Genomic DNA, 24,562 nt, shown 5'->3' with positions numbered 1-24,562 from the left:
ACAGATACAAATACAGATACAGATATACATAATTGGTAGTACCCCCAATCCAGACGGTGGAAAAACCAAGAGGCAGACCGCAGCTGCATTTCTTTTGCCCGCACTCTTGATGACCCAGTTTTTAGTTTCTCTAGGCCCGTTGCACCGCCTCTTTGGCCAAAACCAGAACCTTGTGATTAAGCCCAGTCCGGTCGAAACTAGGCCCTCCCTTAGCGGCACAAATCGAAAGCGAGCTAACTGAAACTGAAGCGTTCTCGTTACACAGAAATTGCAGCGGAAATTGCCCGAAAATAACGAAAATAAAAATCTGGCACAGACCAAGTGAAATCGGAAATGGAACCCAACCCTACAACCCATTACCAAGTATTCCCTTTGGCCCTATTGGGAATCGTCAATCATCGCATGTTGACACTAAGTGGAAAACATAATTCAATCGCTGAAACGGAGGTAACAAGCTACGTTTATGGGAGTCCGATTGGCAATAGCTTGTTGATTGGAAATACGTTCAAAAATTCCAAATTAACAAGAAAATAAGAAAAAATTTCTATTAGAAATATCAATTCAGTACACCTCTTTTAACAAGCCTCAATTTCTGGTAGATAACAAAGATTAAAATCGATTATAAATGCATTCGAACTTTGAACTGAAATCCGAATATCAAAAGTTCAACAAAATAAATGTTTAAAAAAAACTAAATAAAAAATCTTTTTTTTTCTAAATTCTCTCAGATTTCAAGCAAAAGAGAATCTAAGAAAGTCAAGTAATAACGTACAACATATGGTAATATGGCATGATTATTTATAAATGTATGTTTTATGATTATTTGATTTTCTTTTTCTGAACAAACAAAAGTTAATTTAAAATTTTCTGAAATTCGTAGTTATTGCCAATATACCGCTCGCATAAACGTAGTGAAAGTAAAGAGAGTATGGAAACGTAATTTCCAGGATGATTTCGTGCAGTGATTTTGCTTGGAGATGAGCTGCTGCAAATTCGCTGTCATGGAGATTCCACCCTGAATGCATTTGTGTTTTATGGGGCGGTTTTGACAACTGCAGCTCATTCATGCTCCCCCCATGTAGATTCATGAGCTCCTTCTACACTGCCACGGATTCCTGTCCGAATTTATGGATGGAGCACGAAACAGCTGGCCGCGATTTTCACTCCACTTGGCCGGCAACCACCTGGTCAATTGGCTCTGTCCGAGAGTGATTGCAACTGACTGATTGGGGCTGCCGCCTGCAGGTTGTCAGATGCCAGTTGCCATTGGCAGTTAATTGAATTTGCCGTCAGGTGGCATTTATCGAGGAGCGCAAACACCACACACTACACACTGCCTCACAGGAAATTGCGCAGCTTGCCAGTTCAATTAGAAGGAATTCGATTTGCCCCGTTAGCCGTGATGCATTTTAATTGGGTTATCTCAGCCAAGCGGTGATATACATATGTTACAATGTTTGTGCATAAGGTAAGAAAAGTGGGCTGACTGATCCTAAGCATACGGGCCGATGCCAGCCGCCCGGGCCATCAGAGCCGGAATGTTGCTCTGCTCGTAGTTCCCGCTGAAGTACTGGGCATAGGGTCCCGAGGCATACACGGCCACATCGTCGCCTCCATGGGTTTCCGCATCCAGGGGCGCCAACGTGGGGTACCGAAAGTCCGCATCCGCCACCGTTTTCCTCCTTGAGCAGAGCCCGTCCTTCGGCACGATTGTAGCCAGAGTAGTATCCAGGTCCATTGGCGTAGGACAGAATCGTATAGGGCAGGTTGTCATCGGCCAGCTGGGCCAAGCCAGTAATCTCCTGGTCGCGGAACTGCCAGACGAAAGAGTTTTTTTATTTACTAATTGTTCCCATTTGATTAAATTTAAACCGTAATTTTTGATAAGGGGGTACATCATCATATTTTTCAAAAATTTAAAAAACTGAAAATTTTTTAACTGTGAATGCCATTTGATTGGCAATTTAATGACGAATTCAGCAATGTATGGCATTCCATCTTTTCACTATTACTTCTCAGCATTTGGAAAGAAAAACTAATTTTTTAGGTGTTTTTTTTCCGGGTTTTTGAAGACTTGTCAAAAAAAAAAATCCTAAAAAGTCTATTTGTTGGAACTTGGCTGTTTTGTAAAGCTGGCGACATATACTACCCATCCACAATCGGCTTAGAAAAATAAATTTAGTTTGGTGCAAAAACAGATTTTTAAAAATCGAGCTTTTAAAGAAATTAATTTTGCGACCAATTTTAGCATTTAGACGAACGGACGGACATGGCTAGATAGACTTCCTATTGATGCTGATCAAAAATATATATACTTAATAGTAATACCTTATAACAATACCCTCTGCAAGGGTATCCAAATAGAAATGACCCCATATATATACTCACGGGATAGCCATTGATGGACATGACATGAGCATGATCGGCAGTTACCACGATCAGAGTGTCGTCCTCGGCGGTCATCTCGCGAGCCTTCTGCACGGCCCGGGCAAACTCAGCGGTGTCCTCGAGCGATCTCCTGGCGTAGGTATCGTGGTGGGCCATATCGATGCGAGCACCCTCGACGAACAGGAAGAATCCCTCCTGGTTGCGACTCAGCACCTTGATGGCCGCCTCAGTGAGCTCACTCAGCGAAGGATCCGCCAGTTGAGAGCGCTTCCGGTCGCGATCTCCGTTGTACGGCAAATGGGAGTTGGCAAAGAGACCCAGCAGATAGTCCGTATGCTCCAGATCCACCAGACCGAGACCCTTGCGACTCCAAACATAGTTGGCCGACTCATTGGCCGCCCTCTTCTGATCCAACCACTGGCGGATCAAGTGGCGACCATCGGTGCGCAGGCCAGGAAGACCCTCCTCATCGTTCACCGTGGTGTTGATAAAGTTCTGGCGCCCGCCACCGAGGATCACCTTGAGTCGCTGACCCACCGGCTGCTCCACCAGCTGGCGGGCAATGTCGATGGTCTGGGCAGGATCACAGCCCCTGTTGGCCACCTCCCAGTCGTTCTCCCAGTTGCGATCAGCGGTGTGGGCATAGACGCCGGCAGGCGAGGCATGGGTCACGCGGGCGGTGGTCACCAGTCCGGCATCCTTGCCGGCCGCCTGTGCCCACTGGGCAATGCTGAGCACCTGGTTCTCCTCCTTGGCATCGCCGTCACAGCTGTACCTGGGCACCTGGCCATTCACGCCGATGGTGCCGTAGTTGCCCTTCACGCCGCCCAAATAGGCGGTGGCCGTGCAGGCGGAGTCGGCCACCTGGCGGTTCACACAGTACGTCTTGGACAGACCCGTGTAGGGGAATCCCTCGAAGTACACCTGCTCCGCACTGTCGCCCAGCAGATTCCTGGTGGCCGTCACCGTGTGCACGGACATGCCGTCGCCCAGGAACAGGATCACGTTCTTGGCCTTGTTTGTGTTGGCGGTCTGTGTCTCGGCTTCGGCCAGCTTGGACAGCAGCTTCTCCTGTGCCTTGTCCACCCAGTACTGGGTCTGCTGCTCCTCCGGATGCTTGACGGGATGCGATTCGGCATCGAAGGAGCGTCCGCGGGGGTGATCTGAAAAAGCGACAAATCAAAGGTGTTTTCAGGCTGAAGGTTAAAGGATTTTTAACTGCCAATTCTACTAAGCATAAATAGTTACAACATTTACTACATTTCAAATAATTATTTTACCTAAATCTCTGAGGTTTCCAACAAATGTAAAATTTATGAACGTCATAAATTCATGTTTTGATATTTTTGTCTGACCAAATAAAAGATATTTTAAACTTTTCTGAAATTGCTAGTTGGAAAGTCGAGAAATTGAAAAGATTAATTAAAGCAATGTCACAGTATCCAAATTATATTCACTAAAATACATAGATGTTTTTAATTTAATGAAAGTAGAACCCCAGAATTATAAATCAGTTTGAAATCGGAGATTTTCTACTATAAATCAATAATTCTTTTACGAATTGTTAACAAAAAGTTAGGAAACGTAAATCATTTAGAGCTCAGGGCTTGGCTAATATATCAATGGGATTACTTGAGTCTTATCTCTACGCATGGGTTAGCCAGCAAATACACGTATTTCGAGATAAGAAACCTTTTCGAAGAATTTTATCTTAAATTACCTCTTCCACCAATTAAATATTTATAATGCTATAATTAGTACTTAATCCTTTTAAATAATGCGTTATGAAACACTTTAATTTTTAATAAATTATTGGTCTAAAATCTTTATATATATATAGCATATATATGTATATATATAGTTAAGGTCTTTAAAATCAATATTGTGGTATATTATTTCTTTCAATCATTTGGAACATAAAAAACATTGTTTTGGAGACGTACGATTATGCATTCAACATTAACATAATATAACTAAATTTTATAAATTAGATCTGGTTCAGGACACTTTACCTCTCTGTCCGCTGGCACTTCCGCTCAGCCAGGCGGCAATGAAGAGCAATATAATGAATCGCTTGGCCATTTTCAGCTAATCCCTGGCGATCCCAAGCGACTTGTGTGGAGGTCAGGCCTTTGTTAAATACTGACCGGACCCAGAAATTGGCCAACGTTTCGGAGTTATCGCGCAGTATCGGAGTAAATCTAATCAGGGCAGGCCCAAGAAAACTAATCTAGACGGTTCAATCACATCATCATTTATGACTGGCCAGGCATTGATTAACAGAAGTCGTAGAACGGACCAAAACCAATGCCAAACCATGCTCACGTGCCTTTTGGCCAAAAACTTTCAGCGCCTGCGATATATTACGTATACGATGTGTGTAACCAATTTGAAGCTGGGAAATCCTTATTTACCTAAACTTTTTAAACTTTAGTTTGGTTTACGTCATTGGGCTAGTTTTATGGTTTCATATGAATATTTTAGCACTTTGTCAGCAAACTACCGGCAACTTCAATTGTACGTTTGAACCCTTGACCATTGACTTTGCGTCTGCACAACTTTTCCTCTTTGATTGCCTAGGTTGCATACTTTTGGGCTAGCCCAGAACCACAAACTAATTTAAAGAAAAACCAAGAGGTTGAAATGGATATTTTAATGGTGCCTTCTTCACAATATGGTTTTGGCCAGAGCCACAATGGAACCAGTGAACTTGATGACCTGAAAAGGGAGTCCAATTTAATTACTTTGTTAAATAAGTGTAATTAAGAGCCCACCGATGTGAATACAGGCAATGAAGGTGCAAAGAAGGGCACCCTCACTGTAATGGGTCGTTGAGCTCGCAGGATGATGAGGAAAACCCGCCTGCGGGTCTCCCGATCCCATTTATACCAGGCACTACTGTAGGCAGCCTCGCCCAAAGAAAGGCTCTAGAAAAATCAAACAAAAATCAACGGAAAGTTAAAGAATTTTATATGTTTACCCACCTCAGTGGACATTTCAGTGCCACCATAGCAGTAAAGGAATATAGCCGATGAAACAGTGAAGGTGTAAACCACATAGCGGATGATATTGTAGCCAGAGTACTAAAATAGTAATGGAGGTGCTTATAGTGGCGGAGCTTATAACAGAAAAGTAAGTTAATACCAATAGTATATCAATCACACTGGTGGCTATCACCAAGCTGGCCGATACAAAGTGCACAAAAGTGGGAGCTGCCATGATGCCAGAGAATATCTGGACAATCCTCTCGATTTCATTGTGACGATCCACGATATTCGACAAGCGCTGACAACAGATGTGGCACTCTCTAACTGATGGTTCTGGAAATAGGTATTTAACTAGGGGTTACTTAGCTGTAACCTTTACTACAAACCCACCCTCTAGTGGCTTGAGGGCATCCTGAACATCGTATCTCAAGGCCTGCAGCAAATAGGCCATATAGAGGGTGAAGCCAAAGAAGAAGCCATCGGTTCCGGCAAAGGCATAGACGGTGACCTGTCCACTCCAAGTGGAGTAGAGATAGAATACCGGGAACCAGGGCATTCGATGGGCAAACTCAGGGAACCTACGGATCATTGAAGGTATGAAATAGGTTTACACTTGGTTATATGGCAGTGAGAACCCACAGCATGCGAAAGGGCATGTCGAATTTGAACTCCTGATGCCGACGCACATACATCTCCCAAAGGGAACGCAGCACAAAGGCACCAGTGGTGATGCTGCCCAGGGTGAAAACCAGCATGCCGCATCTCGTGACCATCACGTAGTAGCTCCTTTGCGCGGTATCTCGGCGGGCATCGCCCCGATGCTCCTGCTCCTCGATGAGCAGCCGGAATGCGTTCCATCAGATGGGCCACCTCCTGGCGACGCCACCACATCCAGCCCAGCTTGAAGAGCGTGGTGGCACTGCAGGCCAGCGGACAGAAGGCATCCATGGCATCGACGGGACTGGTGCGCAGATGGCTCCAGCCGAAGACGAACTCCGCCTGGCAGCAGTGCGCCAGATTCACGAAATTGAACACCAGCCAGGTGAGCTGGAACCACGACAACGGCCTCTGGCCAAATCCCAGGCCCAGCAGGCCAAACGAGTATCTGGTCACGAAGAACAGATGCTTGGCCAGCGGATAGTTGCGGTCTAGGAATCGCGGATACATGACTTTTAGCCCCTTTTGGAGCAGCTCCTCCTCTATATATAGCAAGGGGTACTACCACACGAGAAGCGGCTAATTGTTTAATAATTGTTATCCAGCCCGAAGAAACGACACCTGGCCGTGTTTAATGACAGGATTAGTCGCAGGACCTAATTGAGTGGGCGACAGACCCAACACGGCCCCAAACACATGTCATTATGGTCACTGTACTGACTTGTTTTTGGCTTCTAAACCTAATAATTAAAAATATTCCTTCAAACGTTTTATAACAAACAAAGGGGAGCCATTTGCAGCTTTCCTATTAAGTGGATTGTCTCCTATTAAATCAGATTGATTATAGCTTCGTACCCTGTCAGTCATATATACATAAACAACATAAACTTACATATAAAGTACATATTTCTTGATCAGCATCGATCTAGCCATGTCCGTACAAAAAAAAAATTTTAATATTTAAAAAGATAGTATAATATAAGTGAAAATTCAATGGTTGTGTTGTGACACTCATATATTTCGAAATTTAAATGTTTAATTTTTGTTCTAGCTGCAAGGGTATATAAACTTTGGTATTGGAATGAGTGCTTCCATTCTTTTGGTGTTTAAATATAAGTCTTAACCATTTCTTGTTAATTTAATTATTGCCTAAGAAAAATGTAATATTTAATTGTTGATTTTAGATTTATTCTGCTGGAGAATAATTGGCTTAATATACATTACCCAAACTTTCTTATTGAAATTGCAAAGTGGAACTTGTTCGGAATTTTAAATAAGTTTGTTGATGGGCAAAGGAATTCCTCAATTTAAAATACTTCTTGGCTTGCGCCAAACCGAAACAGCATCCATAAATATGAGCTTCCCTTTGTTGTGGGTTCCGAGCATAAATTTGTGTTTGCCCTTTTTTGCGCTGTGTGTGTTTGGCTTGTTGTGGGAAGTTTGTTGAACTGCCGATGAACTCGCGCCGAATTCGAATTTCAAATCAGGTGGAGATTGTGGGTCAGGCGAAGAGGAGAAACATCCGCGAATTTGCATGGGATTCGCCACACAAAAAGATTTATGTTGATGCATGCGACAAACGCTCGCCGGCAGTTTGCCTTATGGTCTGGCATCACCTATTTAATTAAGTTCTTTGTCCGGCCCACGTTGCGTATGAGCAATGCTGCGCCCAGCTCCGATATTGATTTCCAGTGGGGGGCACTTTTGATTATGATGATTCGAGCGGGGCGGGGGTTGGGTTAGTTTTAATCTTAGTGCTTTGCGGAAAAACATCCACCCACAAAAGGCTGATATCATCGCACCACCCAACGAGAGACCAAGCTCCAGCGCCTCGTTTTATTGCCAACCAACCAACCCCGAAAAAAGCAGGCAACAAAGGTGACCCCGACACACCCTGTTGAGCCACCCAGTCACCCCCATTGGAAAATCTCGCCTGGAAGTGGTGCGGCACCCCCCTCACCCTCATTACGCTTTCCCCTGATTTTCCCGCAGCTCGATCCTGCTGCAGGAAAATGAGGAAAATCAGCACAGTAAGCAGCAGCAGCAACAGCAGCAGCACAGCAAGTGGAAAAGCTAGGAGTGCCAGTGCTGGAACGGCGGAAAAAGGAGGCCAGCGTGTCAGCGAGTTGAAGTCGCCAAAAAAAATACAAAAAAAAAAAAAAAGCAGTTGCAGAACCCGAATGAAAAACCCGTTTTTCCACCAACACAAAAGACATGCTGGTTGGCCCACATTCGCCGTGTCGCTGTGGAAATTGGAAGCGAGTTTTCCCAGTTTTGCCAGGCGGAATGGAGCTTACCGGGTGGGGGGTGGTGAAAGGGGTAGATACTACGAAACAGGTTGATTTTCCTGCTGACGCCGTTGGCCATTAGCCAAATGGGATTTCACACGCTTCCTTTGGGCTCCACTCTGATGCGTTCGCCTCACGTCATGGCCCAGTTGGAGTTGGCATCGCTGGAGTCGCTGGAGTCGGTGGATTCGGAGCCTGTCAGCACCAATGCACCACCTTATACCATCCCCTGCACAGAAAATAATATTTATTTTATATATTATATTTCGGCATATTTGCTTATGATGAATATGTTGGAAAAGTAAAGCGGTGTAGACATCTCTATCACAGCCATAAGTCTCCTTAATCATAGAAATAACCAAATTGATTATCATATAACGTATATTTCCTATCATCGTCACCCCACACCGAAAATAAATCAGTTCGATATGTATTTTATAAATTATATATTGCTCGTATATGTTTAGTGAAGAGTAAGTAGGAAAAGTCTCTATCACAGCCATAAGTCTCCTAGACCTTTGAAATAACCCAGCTGATCATCACATCATATGGCATACTTTCTCTCTGTGTAGCAGACCATCCTATCCGACCCACTCAACTGCCATCATCATCGTCATCCAGCTGCAGGCGGGATCAATTATTAAGGCGCCGCTCGGGATGTGTGTACGACAACCTGATTGACAACCTGCTCGCAAGGCTTTCAGCACGTCATCCGAATGGCATAAAATGGCATTCAGCTGGGGCTGAAATAATAGCCCAAAATTAGTCCAAACTTAATATAAATGTGCGTTACTTAGAGCAACTCATGTAGGTTAAAGCCTTATAATAGAAAAATAGAAAAATGTTAAATATGGTTTAAACTGGATTGTTTATACATTTAATTGAATTTCAAACTCGAGGTAATTTTCCGCGTTGGTTTAGAATTTAATCAAAACAGTGAAAAATGTTGGAGAAACATAAGAATATAGCTAGTTAACATAACTATTGTTAAATTAAAAGCGTATTCTTAGAACAAACTCATTGCCCTATAATCAAGATAGACAAAACGAAGCTTTCGCTTTAGTTTTATACGTTTTTGTCATGACATTCTAGTTGTGTGTTGGGTGTGCGTGATGATGTAGACACGCCAGAAGAAGCAGTTAACCCAAATGATTTTTATCTAAACGAAAGCATTACTTAATGATAATTTTGGATATTCCGAACTAACCCAAAGTAACTATTTTCCATTGGGATAAGCGAAAGAACCTCGGATGCTTCGCTTTCCGCTGGTTAATTTACAATGCGGCGTTAATTATAATTAAAACAGGCAAACTAAATGAATAAACGTATAAATAGCATATGTATGACTATGTGCCACAGAGTCATATCTATATAGACGAGCACTATAAGTGCAGGCAAAGACACATACATATATGTTTATATAGCCTAGTGGACATATGTATATATGAGTATGTGGGGCTTATATCCCCGTTCGCATGGCCACAGATCGAGCGTGACACAATACAATTTGTGGCGCTTTGTTCTAAGCGCTTGAAACGCTACGTCTTCCCCCTCCCAAATTTCCCCCCTTTTTGGCAGCGAGCAGACGTGACATAAGCTAAATTGTTTTAAATTTTGTTGAATCGCTTTTCCAATGACTGCCAAGCGTTCTCAGTACGATAAATTGGAACCGCCTCGCATGTCATGTGGCTGAGTGGTTGAGGAGGCGGTGGTTTCTGGTTTCTGGTTTCTGCTTTCTGTTTCTGGGTGGGTTGAGGTTGAGGTCTAACTCAGAGGGAGAGATCTTTAAGGCTTAGGCTCGATGGTGCAGCGGATAATTGCTGACCGAATAGAGATATCAGCTGACTAAATGGACACCCCACTTCGCCCCCCTCTTTGTTCGCAGACAAACGCCTCTGATTAATGGCAATTAGCGCGGATCGATGCTGAATCGACGGCCTCCAGTTTGGCCACATTTACAGACCGAAACATGAGCATACATTTCCTCTCATTTGCAGCGACAAATGTGCTGACATCAACATGTCCAGCATAACAAGGCTGCAAACCTAGTTGACATTAATTAATTGCCACTTTTGTGGATAATTGTAATTTATTCTGTGGCACATATGTGTATGCTTAGTATCGTATTGTAAGTGCCGGGAGAGTTTAAACTCTACTATCCCTACTACTAAGCTTAAAATAACCATATTGTCAAGCAAAATGGTTTAAAAACACTAAGGTTTTTTTTATTTATACATGCTTAAATGGTTAAGTTTGAAGACCAGCATAATAGTTAAAAAGGAATTGTTATTCTAAAAAGAGCAAAATGAAATATAAATGTTAAAATAAATATTGGCTATTAAAAAAGATTGATTGATTAAAAAGTTTTCAATGTTTTTTCCAATAGGTATAGTAAGTTAGGGAACACCGATAAAAGTGTAGTGTTTTTATATATACCGCATTAAGAAATGACCAATTTTATAAAAGCTTAAAAAAATTAATTTTAAAAATGTGATTAACCCTTTGATGCCCACTGTAGCCTACAGGCTACTTATTCTTTATTCTAACATATTCTACATAAACCTAACGTTTTACACTCTTCCCTTTGCAAAACCTCCTTTATTGTGCTTCCCGCAAAAAACCATTGGCAGCTTAATCCCACCTGGAATATTCTTTGGTAGCTTAGCTACCGAGAGTATTATGGTTCATACCGCTTATCCCTTTGCTGCGGTGAGGTAGAAGTCGGTGTCAAAGCCAACCGCAGGCTGCTCTAACCAAAACCCCATTAATCACACACACTCGGCACAAAGTTTTGTGTTCTGGGGCTGAAGTGCGGCTTAGAAACCGAATCCACAAATTTGAAACTCGCTGCCTTCAAGGCCAACTTCTTATTAAATGCCAAGATGTGAGCCACCGAGTGGAAACCGAGTGGAAACCGAGTCGAAAAGTTGCAAGGGGCAGCTGAAGGACTGGATTTTAATTACACACCGGACCAAAGATCAAATATGGGACGGGCCTCAGCTAGTTCAGTTCTATTGGTTTATTGTAAAACTAGCTTGTGAAGATCATCAAATGCAATGGCGTCATTTGTGCTTAGCAACCGATGTGGAATCTACCGGACGGATGCTTGAAGGGGTTCGGTTCGGGGGATGTCTCCGCTAATGAGTAACAAGTATGGGCACATGCTACAGTCAGACCTCTACAATCCGAACTTACCCATAGAACAAAAACCTTTATCGAATTAAAAGTGTTCCTACGAATTTCCTCACTATTTCCAACTCAAAGAAAATTGTATTGCTTTTATAAGGAAATTATTTTATGGAAGTTATTTCCAAGCAAAGAGAGTATTTAAAAAAAACGTGGTTTAATTTTTTTTAATTTTAATTTTACTTGTCAATGAATTTAGAGTTTTCCAAAAAAAATGTATATTACACTGTCGGCGTTTTTTACTTTCATTGAGTCTAAGCGGTTTTAGTTTTTCATAATTGGATAAATGTTTTTAAAATGTTCATCTTGTTTCATATTTAATTTTTGAGATAACAAACATAAGACAATGCTTTGGTTCTTAATGCCAAAACCATTATCGTGTAAAAACCTAAGCTTGGTGTCCAAAATCATGAAATCGAAAATGCAGTTTTGTGCCAAAAACCAAGGGGTTTCAGTTCGAGTTATAGAAGTCCGACAGTATATATTCAGATCTGTTTGCTGGGTTTTTCCGTCTCTTTCTGACCGCTTTGTTTGCTCGTTGGCTTTGTCTCGTTCTCAAGGTCAGCTGCTGCAGGCGTTAGAAAGAGATAGAGAATCCTATACTCCGGACTGCAAAGTCAAAGTTTCGAATGCAAAAACTAAATTATACATTGCGAATAGTAATAGTTATTGTGTGAATTTCCAAGGTCCACACAAATCGTTCTGCGAACACAATTACCTCGGACATTGTATACTGCATACTTATAAAATATCTATAATCGAGTTGTTAACATGCGATTCTGTATATCTATATATCTATCTTTCCAAGCGAATGACTAGTGTAACGAGCACCTGAAAAGCCAATTTATATAATTTTTCGCAAAATAATTTCAGCTGTGGTGGGAATTGCATCACCAGCACAATTGCAATTCTTAGTCATATCATATCGTCTTAATTAATGGGAAAAATAAGTGTCAGCAAAAGTCCCATGACAAATGGAGATTGTTTATAAGTCTGAAAGAGACTCATTCTGCGAAATATGAATCATTCTGTCGATAGAAACTTGATTTTCTACTTCTCCTTTTCGAACAACTAGAAACATAATTCAGACATACACACACACACACACACACAGAAGCTCTGGCGCGTAGACATGCGTGTTTACGTAAGTTTCGCTTTTGTGTAGTTTTTATCTCCCGTCTCACTCTGAACTCTTTGCCCACCGACGTCGTCCATTGTACAGTTTCATTTGCCTCCATATAACAACAACGGCACAGAGAACATATCATTCACTCTTGGCAACAGCAAAAAGACCAACAACAAGCACGCGCTGTCGTAACGGTTCTCGGCGCGCCCTCTCCCTCCCACCAGTTAGCTTTGACCGCACACATCCAAAACTTGGGTCAAAGTGTGTGCGTGTGCTTGTGGAATGATAAAACATAAAACGTGTAATGAAGTCATTGAAGAGGAGAGGGCAGAGAGCACACTGGAAAGAGACAAACGGTTTCGGTTGAATGGTTGCTGGAATGGAACATAGATGGCATTTATTCATATTAATTACAAGTTCATATGGCTGCTTAAGAAAATAGGCACAAAACTATGATTAATTCGTGGCACTGCTCATGTTGATACGCCCGCAATTTGTATAGGAGAGAGAAAAAGACTGACTATTTAATAAGCACAGTGAGTCCCCGTCTCGCTCCCACATAGGTTGCAGTACGTTGCTGATTGCTGATAAATAATGAAAACTAGTCCACTGATGGCTGCTGAAAAACACTAGCGGCCGCAAAAAATTCCATTAGATTGGCGCGGTGGCGAGAGAAACGCGCGGAAAAAACGCGGCCAACTTTGTCCGCTGTGCAGCTGCAAATGACGAGTTGACGAAGCGAAACCAAGGCAACAAACTCGACGAAAGCCAACTGAACGAGCCGAGCGAAAGCGTTTCGTTAGAATTTACGTGCGCCTGGGTGTGTGTGTGTGTCTGTGTGGTGTACGTTCCATAAAAATATGACGTCGTCGAAGCTTTTTCGCTCTCTTCGAATTTGGGTGAAAAATATGTATGTGTGAATTTTTTCCGACTTGCCGTTTGTCTTCCGATAATGAAAAGCACACATTTTACGAGGGCCTTAGAAACACGCGAGCGAGCGAGCGGGATAGCAACATCGGCAGCGCCATTTGCAAGTTGCGTAATTGATTCGGAAAAAAGAAATGTGTCATCCAGTTCCTGCTGCCGTCTCCCTCTTTTCTTGAAATTCCTTTCCTGCTCTTTACGTAATCCGCGTTTCGCTTTTTGTAATGTTAATTGCCTGGTTTCTTTATAATGTTCTTTGATTTACGGCAGCAGGCAGGCAAAGTTCACCAGGAAAACCACCACCAACAACTCAACCGTCGCGACTATTTTCGACGTTAGCAACAGCGTAGGACGCGCTACTCTCTCTTTGACAGTAGCGCTCTCCTTGGTTTTCCCATGCAGGGTTTTTATTGTGTTTTATATTTTTTTGAATGAAGCGCGATTCAACCACACTGTTCAACGTTCGACGGCGAATGAAACGCAGAACGGAAAAACGCGAGCCAAAATCGGTTCCAAGCGCGCGCGTGGAGACTTGACGTCGACGTCGACGGCGTGGAGAGTTGCGCGCAAGTACAGTACAGCGCTATGTACTCCGCGCGAGTGCGAGCGAGAGAGCGACACAAAGCTTTCGGTTCTGTATATAGTCGGCTTTGTGTGTGTGCGCGCTTGCTGCTTTGTCGCTGACACACATTCAAATGGCTGCTCACTTTTTGTTGCTGCTGGTTTTCCATTGAAGCGCTGCTGCTGCAGCTTTGTAGCCGTGTCGCGCACTTTTGATGAAATTTTCCGCGTCTTGTTGTTTTTCCAATGAAAAGGCGAACGTAACCATGTAAATTACGAAAGATAAACCTGCAATCTAATTAGAAATCTGCATGTTGGCCAAAGAAAGTGGGTTAGTTTGATTAGTTGTAAGGCAAACACACTCGCATATTCTTAAGTTAACATGTGTGCAAAAGTGTGTCATCACTTGTTATGTACTGGGTATATACACACGTATATACCAGTTTTTCCACTGCACACATAGAAAATTCTTTGTGGGCAAGTAAGTGCCAACTAGAAACGGAAAACTGAAAACTGGGTTATTGGCGCGCGAATCTCTTGCGAATCTTGCCTCTCTCTCCCTCGAATTCTCCTTCCATTTTCCACTTGGCACGCAAAGCTGCAGCTGCATCAATGTTTTTGTTTCTGCTTCCAATCTTTTTTTTCAGTTGCCTGGCAACGGTATCCGAGGGGGCGGGGTTGAAAGTGGGAGGAAATTGATGCAATTTTTGGGTTCTTTGCGATGACGACATCAGAAACAAAAAAAAGAAAAACAAATTTAAACCAGTTCGAAAGCGAAACAAATTTTCGGCGATGACGCCACAACTGCCGCTGCCTTTTGCGTTTTATGTTTTAATGCTCAGAAATTAAAAGCCACACGGGATAAAAAGCAATAAACAAAAGGTAAAAGCAAAAGAAAGCTGGCAAGAGAGCTATTGCCATCTCGCTTGCTCTACGGACGTGTGTTGCATGTGATTTCTTTTAATTTTCGTCTCTGTTTACGTTTACTTAACCACAAAACAGAAACGGAAAATATCGGTCTTCTTTGGGTTAAAAGTTAATTCGCTTCTGGCACGATTATCAATCTCTGCGTTCTTCCCCCGATTTTTGGGAGAGTGTACGCTTCGAGCACGCACACATTCTTAGAATTATAAGGGGTTCGGTGGGGTTCCTAGGGCTTTCTGGGGTTAAAATGTAACTCCAATTTATGTTTTTAAATGCAAAATTGCTGGAAAACAAAGTTTTTTTTTAAATTTTTTCAAGTTTTTTTTTTGGAAGTTTGGTAACACTTATCTTCACTGTCATCTATAGCATATAGTCTTCTGATTTTTATAAATCATACCATAATCCATTTTTAGTTGAATGATAAACATCAAGTTATTAAAATTATGTATTATTATGTACATGTGTAAATGATATATGTAGATAGATATGATTATTAATCAATATTGTGTGTATTCTTTTTAAGAACTTTTCTAAACACCTTTTCTTGTTTATTTTGCTATCCAAAGTCAAGTCAAGTTGTTTTCAATGTATTCCACTTAGAAGAATCTTGTCAAAAGCCGTACTTCTTTTGAAAACTGGTTTCACTAATCCGACAACATAACCACTTTTAATTGGAGGCGAGCTACAGCCTTGTGGACTGAGCTTTTGAACTTTAAATTCTAATCCATCAGCTGCGGTCTGGGAACAAAAAGCCGTACACCTTGAACAACCCACACGTATTAGTGACTAATTAGAGAGTCCAACGCCGAGAATAACTAGAAAAAATTAAAAAAAAAAAAAAAAATCGATGCCGAATGATACAGCTGAGAGCGTTCGCTTGGTTCTGTAATTTTATGCAATTATCGTGCCTGCAGGTCGGCCGTTTGCCAATAGCTATTAATATTTAATGGTAGCTGCCCCGACATCTGGCATCGGGTCCAAACTTGGACTTTAAACAGATGTGATTTGTTTGTGGGGAACGGGAATGGGAATGGGTCGATTTGAAGGGAAATAACACCAGCGCTGTTATCAGTGAGTATACACTATGGCTGTCAAAATTTTATAACTTAATGTTACTCAGTTGAATATTACTTTTTTCTATGAGACCACATACCAAAACTTTCTGAGATTACTTAAATTTTCATTGTACAAGAAATTAAAATGAACACAAGTAGTTAAAAAAATTGTTGAAGTCTGAGTATAAATACGAAACTGTTTCTGCACTAAAAACGACCAATAACCAATTGCCTATTTCAAAAACTACAAACTAAGACATAATTTTTAGTCAGACCATTAAAACGACATGTGTAACAGACATAAACCTGCCATAAAAAGCATTTTCAAAAATAGTTCCGTAATGAAAAGATCCCATAACTCGCCTTTTTCGTGTCTCAGATGCTTCGATTTAGAGCGTCCCCAATGTCGGTCGTTACTTACTTGGTCCAGATTGCTGGGGAACTGGTTTATCAGCCCAACTGATAAGCGAAATCGCGCGCTACACACCCATACAATACAGTCGCCTTCGAGGGAGCAACTCAACGCAACGCAACGCGTCTAATGCCAGCGGATCAAGATTGGCGAATGCCCCATCAGACTCCAACTCGCTTTCTGGTCGGCCAAAAATCGTTTCTATATGCGTAGCGCTTGGCTACAACACACAACACACAGCACACAGCGCACAGCACACAAAAGCCCCAGCACATGGCCATAAAAGTGTACATACATTTGAGTTCTGTATAAGCTTTTTCATGTACTCTGTAGGGGGTTGGGGTTTGGGGTTCGGGTTGGGGATTTGGGGGTGTGCCAGTGTGTAGGTCACCGAGTCACACGACGTCAACGCTGGCGTCGCTAGCGTCGCTGGCGTCGCTGCTCGCCAAGAAGTCTGCGGCAGAATCTCAGACCTCGAAAAGCCCACTTAGCGCACAGGCCCCACGACAGGGAAAACGCTCTTGAATGGAAGATCTGAAAACTGGCGACCGGGAATTGCGCACAAAAGGCGGAAAAACTTGGCCAGCTGCTGCGCAGTTGATAAGAGCATGGAAAACTTAGTCACTTCCAGGCGATAGAACTTCTAGTGTTTCCGCCTTCGAATTGATTAGGAGCAGCGATGGATCCAGGGGTGGGCATTTCCATGCTCAAAACCTCTAGAGCTATTGAAATAAAATCGGCTTGCTTTGGCTATTCCCTACAAACAAATGCCGATGCAACCTCCACTTCCCGAAAAAAAATCAAAAAACCAGTCACCGCAGGGCTTTTTTCCCACCTCAATACCTCAATAGTACCCCACACCCAAACCCAAATCCAAAACCAAAACCAAACCTCCCTGGAAAGTCGGTTAGTGCTACTGCGCATGTTTCCACATTCTTTTGCACTTCCCTTTTGTGAAACAATTCGCCCTGCATAAAGAACATATAGGGGCAGAAAATGTCTCTTTGTTTCTTATTTTTACCTGGCGGCCAAGGAATTTTTCATTAGAATGATAACTTGGCAAGAAATTGCGTCTTATCAAGGGGCTTCCACTTCCTTTGTTTACTTTTTTTTTTACATTTCTCCGAATGCAATTGCAATGTTAGTGGAGGGAATTTTGAAATGGAACCAGTTTGCTGACATTTACATAAAGGTACATACATACATACTTTGATATGTTTTCTTGAAAAACGGATCTTGATCGCATAGGAAGTTGATATTGTAATGAATGTAATCAGCTCGTTTCATTAAATGGTTTATGTAAATGTGAAAAACCCTGACGATATCATTTCTTTATTTTTTTGTTGCCTTCTTGTACTTGTTCTTAAAAGTCAGAACCTAAGATTTTGTTACTATGTCATTCTGTTCATTCTGTTTGAATATATATTTATGCATTTTTACAATATAAAAAAAAATCTTTCAAATATGTTTTAGCTATTTAAAGATGAACAGAAAATTGTAGTAACTAGATATTTCGTTTGTAGTCATGAAAAATTCTTAACGATGTAACCAAATAATGTTTTTGGTAATTTCTAAAATTTTAAATTTCAAAGCAGATATCGGCTACTTCAATAAAAAGTGGATATTTGATGTGGACTATTTCATCTTACCTTTTAATGACCAATTTAGGGATACTTTTTTGACAGTGCTGAAGCTGTACTTCCTGGCCGCAATCTTGGCCAAAGGCAAACAATCTGCTCCTAATTGGTAATCAAAGAGCTCGCTGCCTCTGAATTAAATATAATTAGAAGGTCTTCAGCGTTTGAATTACGGATTTCGGCTTTGAGTTTTCCGTATCAGTGAGCTCGATTTGGATTCGGGGGTTTCCCCGACCCCCCCGATTTTCTCAGGTCAGGTAGAGGTTGCGAAAAATGTAAAACGAGACGATTTCGGGGGATGAGAAGGTCGTTTGCCCGGGCACTGGACACTTTTCCCTGGGAGTGAGTTGAGTCCGGGAAACCGTGACACGGAATTTCCATTTGGCTCCCCACATTTCCCTTTCCCCTCCCCCCTCCTCTTTTGTGTGCGTCGTTAATGAAGGCATTTGAACCAAACAAGTTGCAGTTCCCCTTCTTAGAAAGAGGAAACCCGAAAAGACAGAAGAAACTCCGACTCCGGAAAGTCGCCGTCCGAAAAATGAGAAAGAAAATGAAAAGAAAAAGAAAAGAAAGGAAAAGAAAAGAAAAGAAAAGGCAGCCGACACACAGCGACAATGCAGCTAAGTAAACAAAAAAGAGGGAGCCGAAAGAGAAGAGGGAGATGGAGAGGGAGAGGGAGGGACGCCGGGAGAGAGAGCGAAGAAAGGAAAACATTTACAAAAGAAAGTTCATTGAACCGCTGTGCCAGCGCGTTCGTCGCTCGTTGGCTAACTTCACTTATGAGCCATGGATGTTGATGACGTCTTGAGGTTGAATTTCAAACCCATATTTCAAACAACCCAGCAACGCAGAAGTGTCAACGTCAACGTCAGTGACCGCTTATATACCCCATCCACCCACTTTTCAGAATCGGAACTCGAAAACTACTCCTCGATCGGTTTAGACTGGGGTGTTGTATTGCAAGCTAGAATTTCTGTGAAAGCCAATATAAATATTTATTTAAAAATCTATCTCAACACAATATGCTTTGAGAATTATTTATTTCCTATTTTAATTTGCAATTTTTTAAAAACTCTGATTAATCAGATAATTTAGTTGAAGTATTTTCAAAAACAAAAAATACATACATATATGTATGTACAATAAAGTTTCGAACTACAAACATATTTAATTACTTTAAACTAAAGTTTAATTCGTTCACAGTTTATATGTTGGTATTTTTAAAATCACTTAATTTTTGTAAAGCAGAATTTGTATGTACATTTGTAGATAAAAGGGGCTATAGCTGTTGAGTGTTTGAAGCTAAAATTTATCAATAAACAATCAAACAAACTTACGTGCAACACACAAAAACATGAACGAACGAAAACACTGCATTTACATACATACATACACACGAATGTACACACACGCCAGCGCAGGTATGTACATGCATACCATGGGTGTAGACATGATTAGATTCAACGGGATTTTGATAACTAAATCTTTTTTCAATATAAAACATACATATGTGCAGTTGGCAGAGATTAAAACTCTTTATGTTTAAATTAAAGTATAACTTTAAAATACAAAGCAATAACCCCCTTTTCCCACGCCCTTGGTACATACGCTGTTCGTTGGACGAACGAATGAACGAAACAAAACCGATGATGAACAGAATGCGATGAAACCAAAACGAAAACCGTATGTATTCGTGATTGCCTTTGTGTGTGTGCGATTGCGGTGAGGGAGAGAACGGGAGAGAACGCGCCTGTTGCAAAAATTCAGTGCTGCATTTTCATTCGTGAAGAAAGGATGTACGCCCGGTTGTAGTCGAATGAATCCGTGTACATCATCGCCCCCACACATGCCACGTGGCTCTGGATCCGTGGAAAACTCCACACTGGAATCGCACGGCCTACAGCTGCTCGACATGGCTGGAAAGGAGGACTACGAAGAGCTGCGCGAGCTTCTGCAGTCGTGGGATGTCGCCGATCTGCTGCCCCACCTGCAAGGTAAACAAACAAAAACTCATAAAGAGCGGTGGATAAAGAGCGAGCGAAAACAGAACGCGACTTTAACCCTGAGTGTGTCGCCGGTGATTGGTTTTAACCTTTTGTTTCGTCGAGTTAAGATTCTTACTATTGCGGGTTATATGATTCAACCAACCTTTGAAAAAAATTAAGAATTTAGAACTATACAACAACTCGAAGTAAATATATTATTTCTTCAAAAAAATTAAAAGTACTTATTATGTTTTATTTTCCAAATTAAAACATAACAGTTTTCTGAGCTCATCAAGTTATCACTTAAATAATAAAAATGACAAATTTTTAATTTTTTTTATTATTTAGTGGACGTCTTCCAAAAATTCCTTTTCAGTTAATATGGCCATTGGAAAGTTTCCCTCCCAAATATATTTAAATTACAAAGAAAATCATTAAATTAATTTTACAATTACAAAAGTTAAAAATAAACAAACAAAACAATTTGAGATTTTAAATGTAAGTTGTTGTTGCCAAATTTCTTATGGAGTCAAAATACAAATATTAAAAATGTATAATGGTGTTAATTTAATTACTCTTGAAACCAGTTTCTCAATTTGCACTTAAAACTTTAACGTGTTGTTTAATTTTTGTTTGACAGAGTTATACTTACAAACAAAAGTTTTAAAAAATTTGAAAATTATGTTTGGTAAGACAAATAAATTTAAGTTGTCTTTCGAAAAAATTGGATTGTTTCAAATGGATTTGTTGGTGGTTCAAAAGTAATTGAATGAAAAGCAACTTTCTAATATTAAAGATCTAATGAAGACCGTTTGCCCAACTGTTTTTCAGATGAGGCCATCAACGTGGACGAGCTGCAGATGATCAAGCGCCATCATCTGTCCGAGTTGCTGCGTAACTTTCGCTTCGGAACCCGCATTCGCTTCGAGCACCACTTGGAGCGATGGCGTCGCTGGCTAAATGTTCCGCTGCAGGGTGGCTATGGCCAGGGTCAGGGTCAGAGTCAGGGTTCGATCCACTGTCACGGCTGCCGCTGTCGGAGGTTCAGGCGCAGTCCGACTGCCCAGGGCCGGGGCAGACTCCCTTGGTGACGGGACATCCATTGGAATTGCCAGAGGACATGGAGAAGTCGGAGGACCCGGCCAAGACCATACCGGCGGAATCGCTGGTGGCCCTCGGTGATCCAAGGAGCATGCCCGTACCCTTTCAATTGCCCCTGGTCAAGGCCCCTGCTCAGATTGCCAACGAGATGATGTTGGTCAAGCAGGAGCTGACGCCGATGCCGATGCAGCAGCAATCTAGGACAGTGGAGGTTGGATCGGGGGCCGGCTCCTCGGGAGGAACCTCAGCCAGCAAAGAGGACCAGAGTGCAGGGGCCGACCAAGAGGTCAGCGTTATGGGCATCCTGCGAGCCTCGGGCCTGCGGTCGCAGACTCTGCTCGAGCGCATTGGCCAGGACGAGCCGCTGGATGCAGTGCAGCGGCTGTTGCTCATCCAGCTGGTGTGCAGCTACTACGAGGACAACCAGCTGCACCTGACCCTGCAGAGGAGCCACCTGCTGGAGCAGGAGATCCTGCAGCTGTTCCCGCAGGAGCAGCTCAACTACTACCGCACCGAGAGGCGGGGCAAGATCTACGTGCGGTTCACCAACATGAAGAGGAGCAAGCGGCTCAGCTCCTCGCGCCAGGAGCTGAAACGCCGCCGTTCCGAGCTCGTGAGAACGCTTCCAGCGGGCCAGGTACCCAGTGCCCGTGTGACCTTCGCCGGCGAACAGATCTCCAGTCCGGACCGCTCCGATTGAGCCAGCTGAGCCTCAAAACCTTAACGTAATGCTAATCTTAGGTTAAGCCATCCAATCGGTGTATAATTTCTTTGTCTTACGTCTGTGAAACAATCATTTTATAGGGTATTTTGCGGGTCGACGCGATCCGGCGACTGACGAAACTAAATCAAAACTGATTTTGGTTACATGGGCTGTTTTTCTTTCTTAAAAGGGGGCACTGTTCTTGCTGAAAAAAGTGATTACATCAGCGGCGAAAATAGCCGGACGACGACGGAGTGTTAACAATCGGCAAACACGGCAAGCTGACTTTCTGACTACTTTGCTGACTAACTGCAAAGTGCGGTCAGTAAAATACCTTCACTGGAAACAAAATTCTTGTATTTGGATTATTATAATTACTGCCTGGAAAATAATGTTAATGAAAAGAGAATTATGTTATTGATTTTTCATTTTCTTCGGCCTAAGGAAATTTGTTCATTTGACACCAACAATTCATTGTTCTTTATAGGTTGAACTAAGGCGTATATATATTTTTTTTTTAATTTTCTGGACTTGTAATTTGACAAAAGAAACTTTTTTTAAAGAAGGTTTAAAATAGATTTTGTAAATTTATAACATACAATTTAGTCTTGTATTACATAAATATGTTGATTTTTCTTGTTCTTTATAAAATTGTGTTATTTAATTTCAACAACTACCATTTTTGTAAGTGTTTGTGGCTTGCAATTCGATGTTTAATTTTAATTTCTTTATGGTTGCCACAGGCAGAATTTTTTTATTTTTTGCTTAAGTACTTTCCAGTGGCTTGAAATTTTGTACTAACTCTAAATTAATATTTTAAAAATAAAGCCAGGGCTTAAAGTTTCTTATTCAAAAATTGTATGCATAAGACTTTTAGAATCTAGACGAATCAATAGGGATTTCCAGACTATCTTTGTAGCTTTCGTTGGTCTTTTTGTTCTCTGTGTTGGAGATACGCGGGGGGCGTTTCGCTCGAAACTAATTAATTAAGTTGCTCGCTTAGCGCTGCGTTTGCAGTGTTTGGCCAGCCTTTCTGGTCTTTTCGATTCTCCAGTTTCGCCGCACATGTTCGCTGCTAATTGCCTTTATCAGTGTCGCGCCGGAGAGCAAACAAAACTATCTGCAGGCCCCAGCAGATAGCGTGTAATTGCCTATCGGGGCTTGGGCTCCATTTTGGCCACCTACATTGGGCGGTGATTTGTCACATTTTCGTATTTTCGTATTTTTGCATTTTCAGCATTGTTCGATTCCGCAGTCAGCGCATTCCACTAGATCTCAACGAAAACCCCTTTTTTTTTTTTTTGGTTGTACAATGTACATATTCTGAAGCAATTGTTCTGTGCATGTATCTGATGGATATGCCGTAGTAAATAGGTCGCCAGCCACATGGCCACAAATGTGGCTGGCGACAGGGCGACAAACTATTTTATTTTGTAGCTAATGCGTATCCGTAAGCTTTGTAAAAGCTCTTTTGTATGTACTTCGTATCTGCAAGATACTTTTTACATATTCCCCGCTTTAATTACACAAATTCTGGTTTATTACACACGATCAGGGTTCTAACAGTCCTGTATATATGTACATACATATGTATGTACCGCAGTGGCTTCGTTTATCTTATCTTCGTTTTGTGCTTTTTCAGCCGCCTCTTCTGCTCGTTCCACTCGCTTTTTCGTTTTCTTCTTTTCCATTTTTCTATGGCATCCAAATAGCTGGACAGGCAACTCACTCACACACACAGATACACTTTTTCGAGTGGGGAAAGTAGGTCAATTACACGTGTCGTGTGTGTATGTACATCTGTATTTTATATTTTGTGTGTCGTATTTTGTTGTATCTGCGGCATTTGAACGTTTGGTTTTTATGCTTGGCCAGCATAATCAAACAAGCGCTTTGTTGTCGCTTCTTCGTGATCAAAATTCTGCTATTTGCCCAGTTCTCCATTCCCCATTCTCCATTCTCCACACTCCGTTCTTTGTTTTCCTCTTTTTTTATGCTTTTTTTTTCCTCTGGTTTCTAGGCCAAAACGCTGCAATGGGCGTTCTTCTTGATTTTTTCTTTTGTGGAGTTTTATGGACGGAACTCGGACCGAAGATAACCCACTGGATGATAAATTGGGGGCACTTTTATCTGGTTCTCTATTATACAGAGTTTGGGAAATTCTCAGACTAAAACTCGTTTATGAGTCTCTAGATTAGCTAAGCATTTTTTAAAAAGCCTTTATTCAAAGTTTTATTTTAGCTATTTCAACTAACTTTAAACTTTTAAGAAACTTTTGTAGCTCAAAACAGAAGCTAACATTTTTAATCACCTTAAAAACTGTAAAGAGTGGCTTAAGAGCATGAACTACATTAATAGGAACGTTTTAACCCAAATCTTCTAAGAACCTTGAACTAAAGTTAAGCGCTAATTCGAAAGTTTTATTCTTAGGCACTTATTTAGTATAAATAGTCGCCCTTTGGAGCGTGGTGTTTTTCCCGTGTGGAAAGGACGTTGAAAGGACAAGGAAACCATTGGAATGTGCGGGGGTGGATGATACAAATTATGTACATATGTACATACACACAAGCTGCTTTGGGAGTGAGATAAAGAAGCGCCCAACTTGTATGTGCCAGCAAATTGGGTCAA

General features: G+C 41.7%; 3 protein-coding genes across 3 annotated transcripts; 1 reads left to right on the top strand and 2 right to left on the bottom strand.

The window, feature by feature from the left end:
• Positions 1 to 1,373: 1,373 nt before the first annotated feature.
• LOC128256530 (membrane-bound alkaline phosphatase) lies at positions 1,374 to 4,560 on the bottom strand. Its single transcript, XM_052986949.1, is given in 4 exon segments — positions 1,374 to 1,678; positions 1,680 to 1,814; positions 2,389 to 3,551; positions 4,401 to 4,560. Coding segments are annotated over 4 exon segments (1,554 nt in total). The 5' UTR covers positions 4,471 to 4,560; the 3' UTR covers positions 1,374 to 1,492.
• A 435-nt stretch (positions 4,561 to 4,995) lies between these two features.
• LOC128256433 (odorant receptor 45b) lies at positions 4,996 to 6,842 on the bottom strand. Its single transcript, XM_052986792.1, is given in 7 exon segments — positions 4,996 to 5,106; positions 5,163 to 5,315; positions 5,373 to 5,471; positions 5,533 to 5,708; positions 5,766 to 5,953; positions 6,015 to 6,220; positions 6,222 to 6,842. Coding segments are annotated over 7 exon segments (1,194 nt in total). The 5' UTR covers positions 6,543 to 6,842; the 3' UTR covers positions 4,996 to 5,055.
• Positions 6,843 to 19,794: 12,952 nt separating this feature from the next.
• On the top strand, positions 19,795 to 22,098 carry LOC128256544 (uncharacterized). Its single transcript, XM_052986977.1, is given in 3 exon segments — positions 19,795 to 20,139; positions 20,962 to 21,165; positions 21,168 to 22,098. Coding segments are annotated over 3 exon segments (1,146 nt in total). The 5' UTR covers positions 19,795 to 19,961; the 3' UTR covers positions 21,932 to 22,098.
• Positions 22,099 to 24,562: the final 2,464 nt, after the last annotated feature.

The sequence above is a fragment of the Drosophila gunungcola genome, assembly GCF_025200985.1.
Source record: "Drosophila gunungcola strain Sukarami chromosome 2R unlocalized genomic scaffold, Dgunungcola_SK_2 000020F, whole genome shotgun sequence".
In the NCBI taxonomy this organism is placed as follows: Eukaryota; Metazoa; Arthropoda; class Insecta; order Diptera; family Drosophilidae; genus Drosophila; species Drosophila gunungcola.
Note: the sequence above shows the minus strand (reverse complement) of the source record. Positions and strands in the feature narration are given on the sequence as shown.